The sequence below is a fragment of the Ctenopharyngodon idella genome, chromosome 15 (genome assembly GCF_019924925.1).
Source record: "Ctenopharyngodon idella isolate HZGC_01 chromosome 15, HZGC01, whole genome shotgun sequence".
NCBI classification, from domain to species: Eukaryota; Metazoa; Chordata; class Actinopteri; order Cypriniformes; family Xenocyprididae; genus Ctenopharyngodon; species Ctenopharyngodon idella.
In genome coordinates, this window is record NC_067234.1 from 17564074 (window position 1) to 17578331 (window position 14258).

Here is a 14258-nt window from a genome sequence, read left to right on the forward strand (position 1 = left end):
CAGAACTCACAAACCCTGTAGGGGGCTCAAAAACAGGTTGTGAATCACAACCGCAGAAGGCCTCGACCACACCAACCGCTGACTCCTGTGTGGTCTGTTTACGCTGAACGAGTACACTAAACAAGACGATAGTGTAGTGTTTACTTTATAACAATTTTCACTCAGGAACTGCTAGTAAATCCCACAAATAATGTCAAAGAAACAGCAAGTAACATGTGAAATTTTGAAATGGTATTTTCTTGTAGCACATACTCCAATAATCTTGTTTTCACATCAAAAAAAAAAAAAAAAAAAAAGTGTACATTTTCTGAACTGTACAACATCTAAACGGCAAGGATGAGGCAAGTTATGACATGAACACACCACATGGGTGCAATTGCTCTTTAGGCTCCCTTTTATCCTCCGGGCTTTTAATGGTGAGCTTTCGGCTCCGATTTTAAAAAAGCACAGCTTAAGTCAAGACTGTTATATGCAATTTAGGCTTGTTAAAAAACCATTTCACAAGGATTAATTGTCAAGAATTATTTAGAATTGTATCATGTGAAAGGTTAGCTCTAGGTGACGGAAGAGAGGAAACAGACCTGAGGCAATGCAGGCTGCGCGTGTGACCGTGCATTTCAATGCCATGTGAAAATGAACTCGCCCGCAGAGCAAATTGCATTGACCTGGATCGCACGTGTTGACGGGGAAGAGGCAGAACTCCGCGGGAGAGCCTTAACCCTTTGCCTGGTCAACTGAGATGCCTGACAGTTTAAACTGAGGCATTTAGGAGAACTAAACTGGACTAAATACTGTATTTTTCATGTCTTTCTTATGATTTTAGACAGGCTATTGTATATCCCGACAGCACAGCAGTGGTATAAACAGCAGCATGTGAAAGGCAGCACTGGAGTTCTTTTGTGTTTCAATTGGTTAACAGGTTCTTTCATTTCTAAGTTGTTGTTTTTTTTTCTTATTTCCTTTAAAAAGCTCAAAAATGAGATGATCAGTTTTCCCTATTATTACAAGCAATGCGAGACTGTAAATAAAAAAAATCTTTAATGGTGCATACACAGAATTTAGTGTTTCATCATTGTTTTTGAGATGACTGTATGCTTCTTTTTATAGGTTCTACAGATAATTGTTTTGGTTCTTGAGCTCTTTAAAGTGTCAAATGATGATGTTTTGTAAAGAATAGAAAATAAGAATTTTACTGGAGGTTTATATAATGTACTGCAAATGTTTCATAATATCTTATAAGTAGTTTTTATGTTACAGCCATTATAATACATTATATATGCATGGCTACCTATGTAAATACTTAAAATAGTATAATTTCAGCAACACATCATTCGTTATAATGCATTAAAGGTCTAGGTGTCTTATAATGCATTATAAATGTTGTTCATTTTATTTAAAGGGTTAGTTCACCCAAAAATGAATTTTCTGTCATTAATTCCTCACCCTCATGTCGTTCCACACCCATAAGACCTTCGTTCATCTTCAGAACACAAATTAAGATATTTTTGATAAAATCAGATGGCTCAGTGAGGCCTGCATTGACATAGATCACACTCAGATCTAGTGATGGGTGATTTCAAAACACTGCTTCGTGAAGCTTTACGAATCTTTTGTTTCGAATCAGTGGTTCAGAGCTCTGCCAAAGTCACGTGAACCACTGAAATTTCAAAACATTTCGAAACACTTGTGACGTAACGAAGCCTCATTTACTGAAATCACGTGACTTTGGCAGTTTGATACGCGATCTGAACCACTGATTCAAAACAAAAGATTTGTAAAGCTTCAAAGCTTCATGAAGCAGTGTTTTAAAATCGTCCATCACTAGATATTGTTGAATAAAGTCGTTATTTTGTTTTTTTGGCGCACCAAAAATATTCTCATGGCTTTATAATATTAATATTGAACCACTGTACTCACATGAACTGATTTAAATATGTTTTTAGTACATTAATGGATCTTGAGAGAGGAAATGTCATTGCTGGCTATGCAGGCCTCACTGAGCCATCGGATTTCATCAAAAATATCTTAATTTGTGTTCTGAAGATGAACGAAGGTCTTACGGGTGTGGAACGACATGAGGGTGAGGAATTAATGACTGAATTTTCATTTTTGGGTGAACTAACCCTTTATGAAAAGACAAAATACGCTATAATGTACATTATGAACAATTATTATGTGTCTCTATTTAGGTTTTTCTAACTTATATCATTTGACATCAGTCTGTAAAACCCCGGTTTTTAAGAGTGTGAGTGTTTCAAAACTGCCATAAACCATCTTTTTGATTGTGAACTTTGTGAGTAGATGGAATAGGTGAAATGTTTTAAATGCTGTATCTGTGTAGGCCCTTTGGGAGAGCATCATATTTTAGGTTAAGGATTGTGAGCTGCCTGTATTTGTGCAGAGCTCAGCAGAGAGAGGAAGACCAGCTACAGTAATTCAGGTCTCTCAAGTAATATACCAGGCTAATTTAAACCATCAGGCATCTTTATGTAATTAATCAGTAGAGCAGGCCTGCATTGCAAAGCAGATTGAAGTTTTTGCAGGCCACTGAGGCCAAGGATGAGGAAAATGCCCTTGACATATGCAGAGGGGAGAATCCCAGAGTTCCAGTGCTGAATAAACAAACAAATAAATAAATAAAACAACAAACAAGCGGGTCTCAATCGATACCTTGACCAGGGCAACTGGATGGCAGCCTTTCTTCTGAGCGCCATGGCCGTGAAGAAGTAAAACAAACAGTGTTTGTGTAAAGGTCTTCAAACCCCAGCCGGCTCAACCTGCCATTGATTATGGTGATGGAGCACTCAAAGGGTTGTTTGGCCACCAGACAGAAGCAGTAGTGCACATCCAGTGTGTACAAATCATGTCTCATTATCAGCACATGACAAAGAGAAGACATAGCCAGGGACACAGCTTCAAATAAGCCGGTTGTATTCACAGGACATTAAAATTTTAAAAAGTATGTGTAAATGAACCAGATTTTTTCTGAAGTGAGGACGCATTTGTATTCAATAGTTCATGGTTAGTAGACCTAGTAAAGGAATGAGGCTTGTTTTACATATTATTATTTTATAAATATTTGGTTATCATCTGTGTAAAGTCCTGACACATCTAAACTACATTTTCAGTAGTTAAGCTGTTCATAATAGTGTAGCTTTTCTAGTAACAATGCCTTTTCATGCTACAAATCTATATGTGCTGGAACAAGATTGTTTGTGTCACATTATATTCTGTTTGCAGTCTTGCTTCTGAACAAGCTGAAGGAATCATCAAACATGCTCTACTACTATAACGTCTCTCTCTTTTTCTCTCTCAAATAAAGAACCGTTTTGTTTGGACAGTTTCCTTTATCTGGTTCAAAAACATCAATTTACAGTTTTTTTTCAACTGCTTTCACACAAAATGCTTACTTGTCACACAATTTCTGAAACCTGACACTCAAACACCTGGGGCCTCATTTATAAAATGTTGCACAGAAACCGTCCTAAACTTGATCTTACGATCATTTCTCAGATGTGCGTACGAGTGATTCATAGAATGAACGTACACACAGAAAACGAGTGTGAAATCTATAAATCGCAAATGATCTTGAACTTGCGCGCAGCTGAATGGTTTCAGTTCTCTGCGTTGTAAACGACACCTAATTAATGTCATTTACATATAAAAGATCACCAGTCATCGTCTAAATCCTTTCATTTAGAATGGCGAGCTGCAAGAATATCTTAGATTTCCAAAAACCTGCAGTAATCTGAGCAGGAAAAGTGTGTACTTCTGCTCAGACCCTGACGTGCTCTAAACACTTTTCCACGTCAAAGACAGTTTTTATAAATATGAGCGTTGGCGTGGATTTAAGCGTTCACACACTCTAAGATCAGATCTGTGCGTACGCACGCTTTATAAATGAGGCCCCAGAACCACACGCCAAATCTGCAAAACCACACACTAATTCTCTGCCTTTGACTCATTTTTCAATTTCATAAAACACTTTTTGCAAAACACAACACACAATTCTCTATGTAACACACAAAAATCTAACAGGAAGTATCTTGAATTCCTTTTTCCAAACACAACCAATCAAAATGCCACACTAATTCATCAGCGCCTCACATGTGAAAACACTTTACTTAACCAATCATGTCTTTAGAATATGCCTATAAATAGGCCAAAGGTCAAGTTATAGGTTTTGAACAACTTTTCCGTTGTCTACTTGCCTCCATATTCATCATTTCTAAACCCTGTTGAGGATTTTTTCTCCACATGGTGCTGGAAAGTGCATGATCATCGTAGCTGTGTCAACACAACACTTCTCCAGGCAATGGAGGAGGCATGTGGAGACACTGACGCTGCCTTCATCCAAGGTTGGATACGCAAGAGAGAATATAGCATGTGACGTGGAAGTATTGTGGCCGGACCCAGCCAGGAGGAGAGATGGAGCCTAGATACACCCAACCATCTCGCCCACCAACACACACACACATGTTGGGCCTCATTTATAAAGTGTGCGTACGCACAGATCTGATCTTAGAGTGTGTGTACGCTTAAATCCACGCCAACGCTCATATTTATAAAAACTGTCTTTGACGTGGAAAGAGAGTCACATCAGGGTTTGAGCAGACGAACACACTTTTCCTGGTCAGATTACTGGAAATCTAAGCTATTCTTGCAGCTCGCCAAGGATTTGGATGATGACTGGTGATCTTTTATATGTAAATGACATTGATTAGGTGTCATTTACAGCGCGGAGAACTGAAACCATTCAGCTGCGCGCAAGTTCAAGATCATTTGCGATTTATAGATTTCACATCTGTGTGTACGTTCATTCTATGAATCACACGTACGTACATCTGAGGAATGATCATAAGATCAAATTTAGGACGGTTTCTGAGCAACATTTTATAAATGAGGCCCGTTGGGTTTCCATGTTTTATGGGGAGATTCCATAGGCGTAGTGGCTTTTATACTGTACAAACTGTATATTCTGTCCCCATACCGCTAGACCTACCCATGACAGAAAACATTCTGCTATTTTATTTTCAGAAAACATCATTCTGTATGATTATGTTGTTTCCTCATGGGGACTTACAAATGTCCCCACAAAGTCAAAATGCACTGGTATTACTTTACTTGTGGGAACAATACACACATACACACCATTCCTTTGGAATATTTTTTTTGTTGTTGTTCCAACTACACATGGTTGATGTATTTATTTTCTTTCGTACTGTGCAATACTATATTCACAACCACAAATGCTTACAGTAAAAAAAAAAATAAAAAAAAAATCAATCTTGCTTTCATGCTTACCATAAATTTTTCAACATCTCTCTGCCAATTACTTTCAATCTAGTACAGAAATGTACACAGCAGCTCATGAAAGAAGAGCTTTAAGTTTTGAATAACTGTGTGTGTGTAGAATATTATGGCAAATGTGTTTGCAAATGAGATGTGTTTGTGATATTTTGAATGCAGTTTGATTTTGCAAGAGATGTGAGGCATTTTGCATTTTGTGTGTGCAATTCTTGGATTTGTGTGTAAAGTTTTGAAAAAAAGACAAAGTTTTGAAATCGTGTGTAAACTGTAATAATTAATTTCACTCTTGTGTTCCTGAAACTCCCTGCATGACAGTTTAACCTTTTTTGTAGCAAAACTGCTGTCTATCAGTTTTCAGTTATATAAATTTGTATTAATCTAGTATAAATGAATGTTTGTAGCTGTCACCCTAATTAAAATCGTTATTGTTTTGTGCAAGATAAAAATTGCTCTTTTAACTGGTCAAAAGATTGCCTCAAAAGTGATTTCAGCTAGCTTGTAGTGTAGGTTTTGGGTTCACTTCTTTATTTAACTTCTTATAAGTATGTTTGTTTTAAGACACACTTACAAAACCACAACTAGAACTATATAAAAAAAAAAAAACTTAGTTCCTGAAACATAACCTTTGACGTGTCATACTGTTAGCCAAGAGAGAAATTACTATTACAATTCACTGTATTTTTAAGGTAGTAACTATGGCTACCATGGTAATTGTTGGAGGTTTGTTGTGATGGAGCAGGACGGCGGGGATGCGCGTTCACACAGTCGTCACCCTCCAAGCGTCCGTCACGCGCCTCTGCCTTTACTACTTACACGCCTCTCCTTCACTAATTTCAGCTGCATCTGGGTCCTTCACAGCACACACTAAGTACACACATGAAAACACATATAAAAGCCATTAACGCTGACAAAATGACACAAATTGAAATGCAACATCGAAAAAAAAAATTACTTGTGGGTAAAATGTTATCCAAGATGTGTTTTGCGTTATGAACAAACAGCCGACAGAGATCACACTTGAGTCCATAGACATCACATCACTGCCATCTAGCGGTCAACGGTAAAGGACTGTTGAAGCTAGTCACAAAAAGAGAAACAAACCAAATGTTACTGACATAATTACAACCCCTGGCAAACATTATGGAATCACCACACTTAGAGGATGTTCACCCAGATTTTTTACTTTATAGCAAACAAACAAATACCTCGAACAAATCCACTTACATTTTTTTTTTATTATTATTATTAATGGCATGTCTTTTTCCAGAGCAAGTAGAGGAAAAAAGTATGGAATCACTCAATGTTGAGGAGAAAAATATGGAATCATCAACAACCCAATTGTTGCTCCTCCTCTGGCTTTTGACAGCCTGAATTCTTTGAGGACTTCATTAATGAAAAACAATATTCCCCATCAAGCTGGTTTCAACTTTCTCAAATAGCGTTTGACAGATCAGCTTTGCAGGGTGGAGCCTTGTCATGGACCAGTGTTTATAATTTCCACCATAAATTTTCAATTGGCTTGAGATCTGGACATGTCTTTGAGTTGATGTGCCTTTCCTGAAGAAAAGCTTTAACACTCTTTGCTCTGTGGCGAGATGCGTTATCATCCTGAAAAATTATTTCATCTTCACCAAACCTATTTTCTGTCAATGGAATGAGAAAAGTGTCCACAATTTCAATGTACACCAGTGCGTTTACTGTTGAGGTAATGATTGTCATCTCCCCTGGTCCTTTACCTGACATGCACCCCCATATCATAAATGAGTTGTTTTCTTCAGCCAGTCATCTTTATATATTTCGGCACCTGACAAAAGTTCCAGCGTAATCTCCTTGGCTAATGCTGATTCGTGATCCTTCGCTTTCATCCAATCATCCAGAATCCATGATTGTGTCTCTTTATCCCACTGTAACCTTGTTTTCTTTTGTTTAAGTGTTAGTACTCATTTTCATTTGGCGTTTCTATATGTAAGCTCTATAAGTTCAAGCTGGTTTTTTCCAGTTCTGTCCCAAAAATTGGCTCCTGATTCTGTCTGTTTTTCTTTTGTTTTGTTGTGTGTTTTCTATTGTAAAGGCATATTGCTTTGAGATGTCTATCTTGACATCTTCCTTGGTCTGCCCGTATGTCTTGCTTTATAACCTCCTCATTTAGTTTATACTTGCATCAAATTTTAGACACAGCTGACTGGGAGAAACCAACTTCTTTGGCCATACTCCGTATTGAAATTCCTTGTTGAAGGAGGTTTATAATCCGTTCCATTGTTTCAACTGAGAAATATGGAATCCTTTCAATTAGCCAAGTCAAACAACCCATTAAGGTGCAAGCTCTCCCTTTTAACTACTGACTAATTAGCATTTTTAGACTTGTCCCAGTATTTGTTTAAAATGGAAATTAACAGATGGTTCCTTATTTTTTTTCCACAACATTGAGTGATTCCATACTTTTTTCCTCTACTTGCTCTGGAAAAAGAAATGCCATTATTAATAATAACAAAAGTGGATTTGATTGAGGTGTTTCCTGAAGACAGAATGTTAAGCTATTGAACAAAACCTTTTTTGTGTCATATCTGTGATTTGTTTATTTGCTATAAAGTAAAAAATTTGAGTGAACATCCTCAAAGTGTCCATAATGTTTGCCAGGGATTGTATAAATCCATTTACTCTTAGACAGCGATTAAGGACCCGAACCAAAGGTGTTTGCCTGATCCTGAAGTCCTCATCATGTTATACTGGATAAAGTAATCTCTCAAATGTAAAGATGTTAATGCTAATTTACAATACTGTGTAAACACAAAGTCTTTTAAAAATGTGACAAAGGAATAATCAAAATAAGGAAATAGAAAAAGAAAACTTTTTTGTTTATTCATCGTTGAACACAAAATGTGAAATGTATTTGGGTTTCAGTCAGTAGCAAATGTGTACCCACTAATGGGATTTTTGTCTCTAAGTGGTGCTTTTATGAAGTCTGCAGTTTGAAATGTCTTTAGAGACAAAAAAACAAACACTAACAATCAAGTGCATGTCCATTTGATGAGTCATGTCTTCGTTTTCTTTAAATTATTCACATCCTTGAATTTTCACCTTTTTCCTGGTACACGTACACATTTAAACACATTAAAATGGTTGTTCCTGTTAACAAATTCATAATTGATTAACCAGTATGTATTCAAGGACATTCCCACAAATTGATTTATGGGATAGTGAATGTAAAACGTATTGAATAGACAAAAAATAACTACTCAATACTTTGAACATGTTCTTCAGCAGCCGATAAAGCTGTCCAGTTATCTTGAAGCAGAAATGAGGTCTGCTTGAGACACTTCCACGTCCATGTTCTCCCAAATTAGATTGTCTTCAGATCACGCCACAGATTTATTTAATTCACATCTAGGCAATTACAGAATACTAACCTTCAAATCATTTCCTCATCTTTGGGTCATTGTCTAACAACATGTTCCAGTCTTTGTTTATCTGTCTCTAATTATCGTATTATCAGTGATCAAATGTATCTTGTTACATAATGAAATGCTACAAACACAGAAGGTGAGCAAATGTCAGTAACAGTTTAACAAACTCGAGCATTTTCCCTCTTTCAGAGGTAACGACAATGGCATTTGTGAAAGAATTTGAAATCTGTGCAGATCAGCTCTGAGCTCTCCAACAATTTTGTAATGCTGAAACATCACCAAAAACAAAGAAAATACATAAAAACTCATAGTAAATTTCTTTCAGATTGTGCTAAGGATGTATTTGAGTGCACTGTAACAAGGATGCAGTATATATATATATATATATAAAAGTTTAATATCAATAAGAATCATACATTTATAGAGCAACTCTTAAAACTGAAATAAAACACCAAGCATTTACAACACAGATAATTTAATGGACTTCAAAGTACTTTCATTAAACACTCCACATATTTTATTACACAGACATTAGACACTTTCACAGAAATGAAACTGTATTATAAAGTCTTTCACTAAAGCCCAATAACTGCTTGGCTATAAAGATCTCAAGCCAAAACCATTTTGACTGTGCAAACGTGTCTTCAACGTCAGGGGAAAAGACACATGCTGCTCTTCTGGGTTTACATAGTGTCCACAACAGAACAAACAAGATCTGTGTTGCAGTATTTGACGCATCAAAAATGCATGATTGAGCGGCACGTTTGTGTGCTGGAGGCAGGAGCAGTTTATGTTGTCCTAACAGAGAAGTGCCATATTTATGATGATGTCTGGCCGTCAGGGTTCACTGTCTCTGCCTGTGGCTGTTTCTCTGGAACATTCGTCTCCGTGTCTCTTTGCTGCTCTGCCAACATGTCAGTCAACTTCATGTTCAGCAAAGGGTTCCGAGACTCTGGTGCCACCTGCTGGTTATAAAGGAACATGATGGATGACGAAAGAGAAGTAGTCTAAAGAATAATTCAGCTCTCAGACTCGTACTCACCGCAGGTCCTCCTCTCTTTCTTAAATGAACTCCCTCTGCGAGCAGTGCTTTTGCGGTCTCTTCAAACAGCAGCTCAGGTTTGACATCCCCTCGGCTTTCTAATTCACTGTACTTCATCACAAACCTGAACGACGAAGTACACAACTAAATCAAACAGCACAGAAAATTAAAAATAAAAAGATGTTTAATCTCCCATTATAACTTACCTCTGACACGTAGAAACAAAGTTGAGCCTAAGGAGCTCAAAAGCTCTGGGTCCACTACCGTACACCTCGAAGAACTTCCTAAATCACAGATTAAAAGTCATGTAGATTTACTGCACAGGTTCCTGCAAGCACGCAAGATTAATGCAGTTATCATCAACTAATGGGCCACGACACAAAAATGGATTGGAGGTCTTTTCCGAAAGGATCTGACAGCAGTAAAATCTGGGACTAAATTAATGAAATTTTATATAGACTATCATTTGAGTGTTTGGAGTTTGTAAGATTGTTTTTGAAAGTCTTTTAGGCTGCGTTTATCTGATCAAAAATACAGAAATATTGTGAAATATTATAAAGTAACTATTCTATATTTTAAAATGTAATTTATTCCTGTGATGACAAAGCTGAATTTTCAGCAGCCATTACTCACGTGATCTTTCAGAAATCAATCTAATATTCTAATATATTTGGAGAAATTTTCTTATCAATGTTGAAAACAAGCTTGATATTTTTGTGTCCAGGATTCTCTGATGAATATAAAGTTCAAAAGAACAGTGTTTATTTGAAACGGAAATCTTTTGTAACATTATAAATGTCTTTACTGTCACATTTAACGCATCCTTGCTGAAAAAAGTATTCATTTCTTACTGACCCCAAACTTTTAAATAGTAGTGTATACAGCACCAAGACATATCCTCCTGAGACCCAGAGAAAAAAAGGTTTTGAATTTAGTATTTTTTTCACATCATTACATTGTTTAGAGCATAAGAAACAAATGGGGGAAAAAAACATTTCTGAAAAATTATATTTTATTCATATGTTATGCTATTTCCTCTGTAGTGGACAGCAGGACTAAATTGCTTAAAAAATAAAATGACATGAAATGACACGTATAGGCAAAAACAATGGGATTTTTTTTTTTTTTTTTAAATCACCAATCAATTTTTAGGCTTCAGGATTTTTTTTAACCAAACTTTGTATAAAGATAATTCTTAACTATGTTATGAAAGATAGAATCGATATTTTACTTTATGCAATATGTGGGTAAAATGGCCATACATGGGTTTCCCATTCAATACAATGCATCTATACACTATCTAATTTGCATATTAATGTGTTCATGGAGCAACATGCAATGAAAAAAAGAAGTGTAATAATGGGAGTAATAACTGGCAACATTTTCATAATAACATCTAATAAGTAATAGGAATATTGATATATAATTTCTTTCTCTATTCACTTGTTGTGTCTCCTAAAATGCCTGGTAAACATGATTTAAAGGGTTAGTTCACCCAAAAATGAAAATAATGTCATTAATTCCTCACCCTCATGTCGTTCCACACCCTGTAAGACCTTCGTTCATCTTCAGAACACAAATTAAGATATTTTTGATGAAATCCGATGGCTCAGTGAGGCCTGCATAGCCAGCAATGACATTTCCTCTCTCAAGATCCATTAATGTACTAAAAACATATTTAAATCAGTTCATGTGAGTACAGTGGTTCAATATTAATATTATAAAGCCACGAGAATATTTTTGGTGCACCAAAAAAACATCGTTATGAATCTTTTGCGTCGAATCAGCGATTCGGAGCGCCAAAGTCACGTGATTTCAGCAGTTTGGCAGGTTTGACACGCGATCCGAATCATGATTCGACACAAAAGATTCATAACGCTCCGAAGCTTCATGAAGCAGTGTTTTGAAATCGGCCATCACTATATAAGTCGTTATTTTGTTTTTTTGGCGCACCAAAAATATTCTCGAGGCTTTATAATATTAATATTGAACCACTGTACTCACATGAACTGATTTAAATATGTTTTTAGTACATTAATGGATCTTGACAGAGGAAATGTCATTGCTGGCTATGCAGGCCTCACTGAGCCATCGGATTTCATCAAAAATATCTTAATTTGTGTTCTGAAGATGAACGAAGGTCTTACGGGTGTGGAACGACATGAGGGTGAGGAATTAATGACAGAAATTTCATTTTTGGGTGAACTAACCCTTTAAGTCCTGGTGTCCTCTACAGTGGTCATGTATGAAATCAATGCCCTGTTTCGTAACAGAAAGTCATATTTTGATTATAAACCCCATAACATTTACCTGAGATATTGATTTATAACAAACAATTTGAAAATTAATTCGATTTAAATGATAATTACAAAATATTATCATATTTCCATAAGAGTGCCAATTTTGATTTTCAGTCATATTTAAAGACCAAGGAGTTGATGTTGTCGTAGGGAAACCTCTAAAAATGTGGTTTCTCTGCAAAGCCCTGAATGTGCTCTGTACAGGAAACTGACATGTGAAGTCAGAGAAAATCACTCAAATATAATGTCCACTACAGAGGACAGAAGTCTGTTCCTGGGTCCCAGGAGGATATGAAGGGCACACAGATCAATGGCCATGGGGAGAGCGAAACTGCTGAAAGCAAAGATTTTAAATGAAGTTACTAAAGATGATATATTAGCGTTTTGAACTTACGCTCGTATTTCATCCTCCTTGTACAAGATTTCAGGAACATTATCTTCTGCGTGTTTCTTCAGTGGTCTCACAGGTTTCTCGTAGAGAGGCTCTCTCTTCGGAGGAAAAGCAGCATACACATCAAACCAGATGGGCTTTTCCTCCTGCTTGATGACTCCAGCTCGCATTAAATCACGAACCCTTTGAAAACAATCAATCCTTCAGAACTCGAACGAGCAACACATGAAAAACTGCAGCAAAACACTGTATTTACACCATACAAAGTGTCTTTGTTTTATTATTTTAGATTAAATAAGCGTTCTTGGCATTATAGAAGGATTTTACATAGTAATAATACACATTTTATAGTAAACTCTTCTGTTTTTAAACGTAGTATTTTTATCGGTAACCTTGAAATGATCTCAGAAAGCACATGCTGTCACTAATGCTTACCGTGTAAACACAGTCCCGAATTTCTCAATTCGACTTCCAGCCATAATGTCTATATGATAATACAAATTTAAACAGATATCAATATATAAGATAGAAAAGAAAAGAGTTACAAATTCGCTCTCTGCTGCAGCATGGATGCACTACTTCCGGTGTTACTACGGATACCCATCACAGACAAACTACAAGGACGCAAAGAATAAATAAAATTAAAGCTGCAAGCAGCATTTACCGGGGTTCAAGCACTTTGGTGAAAATATCTCATTTTGTTTTGAAGTTATATATACTTACATATGTAAGAGCATAGAAAATGACCCATGAGTGTCTTTGATTGGATTTTTTTGGCACTTCCTATCAAAATTTTGACATTTGGGCTAACACATTTAAATAATCAACTTAGGTCCCGTGTTTTCTACGCTGGTTTCGTCTTGATCAGACTAATGTCTTCAAAGATATTCGCAAAACTTTATTAAGCGCTAAATCACAACGTTGCACAAACAATAAGCCAAAACCTGGCAAGTCTGGTATCGTTGGACTCAGTCGAATAAAATAAGACGACCACACCCACAGATATATATTTTTTCATCTAAAACCATTAAAAACATATGTTTTTTAAAGGTTTTTAACAGTTATAGCGCCACCTATGGTCCGATCTACACAAAAATTGGTGTGCTTCTTTAGAGTCATATGCTGCATGTGCTCACCTTTTTTCGTGAAGTTCTGAGTTTTCGTTTAGGCTTTACAGGCTTTTGGGTATATTTAGCTACGCCCATTTTCTAAATGACCCTGTTATAGCAGCCCAAAGGGTAAAGTTAAACTTTTTTTTTTGTTAATTATTGATCTAGAGAGTCCAGAGAATTGTCCTGCACTGGTTTCGTTCCGATCAGGCGATAAAACCTCGGACTAGTTTGCAAAAGTAGGTTTTTCATGTATTTGCGAATAATTAATGAACGATTTGATTGACAGCATTAGTTCTTGAGGCAAAGTTGTTCAGCATGAGGAGATCTTTCAAATGATATGCATATTGTGTGGATCTGTGAAACACCACCTGATTACTGAGGCGTAAAACTCGTTAGCACCAACTAGTGGCCGATTTCTTTCAAAATTCTTACAGACCTCTAGGACCATGAGTCGAACATGCCCACCAAGTTTCGTTCCGATCGGCCTCCGTTAACCTTGTCTAATAGGTGCTCAAACTTCATTGGCCGATGGCGACCATGTTTTTTGAGATACGTCAATGTCCTCATAGACTATCGTGCCCCCTTTGGACCAAGACACTGCATACCAAATTTCAAGTCGATCGGACAAACTGTTGCATAGTTACAGCTGTTTTCAAGGTTTTTTTAAGTTATAGCACCACCTAGAGTCCAATTGACACG

General features: G+C 36.6%; 1 protein-coding gene across 2 annotated transcripts; it reads right to left on the reverse strand.

The window, feature by feature from the left end:
- Positions 1-9172: 9172 nt before the first annotated feature.
- Positions 9173-13130, reverse strand: mrps23 (mitochondrial ribosomal protein S23). 2 transcript variants are annotated; one of them, XM_051861148.1, is made up of 5 exons: positions 12883-13130; positions 12451-12630; positions 9963-10040; positions 9757-9880; positions 9173-9679 (listed from the first exon to the last, which is right to left on the reverse strand). In XM_051861148.1, the coding sequence occupies exons 1-5, from the start codon at positions 12924-12926 to the stop codon at positions 9533-9535; spliced, it is 573 nt and encodes a 190-aa protein (XP_051717108.1). In that variant the 5' UTR covers positions 12927-13130; the 3' UTR covers positions 9173-9532. The 2 variants fall into 2 exon arrangements, with proteins under 2 accessions (XP_051717108.1, XP_051717109.1); XM_051861149.1 differs by having other exon boundaries at positions 9173-9676; positions 12883-13063.
- Between the last annotated feature and the right edge of the window lie 1128 nt (positions 13131-14258).

Excerpts from the sequence above, each read along its gene's own strand:
- mrps23 (XM_051861148.1), bottom strand. The coding sequence starts at position 12,926 with ATGGCTGGAAGTCGAATTGAGAAATTCGGGACTGTGTTTACACG. Across the intron at positions 12,631-12,882 it reads TTCGGGACTGTGTTTACACG|GGTTCGTGATTTAATGCGAG; the intron begins GTAAGCATTAGT and ends TTGTTTTCAAAG. Across the intron at positions 9,881-9,962 it reads TTTGTTTCTACGTGTCAGAG|GTTTGTGATGAAGTACAGTG; the intron begins GTAAGTTATAAT and ends TTCGTCGTTCAG.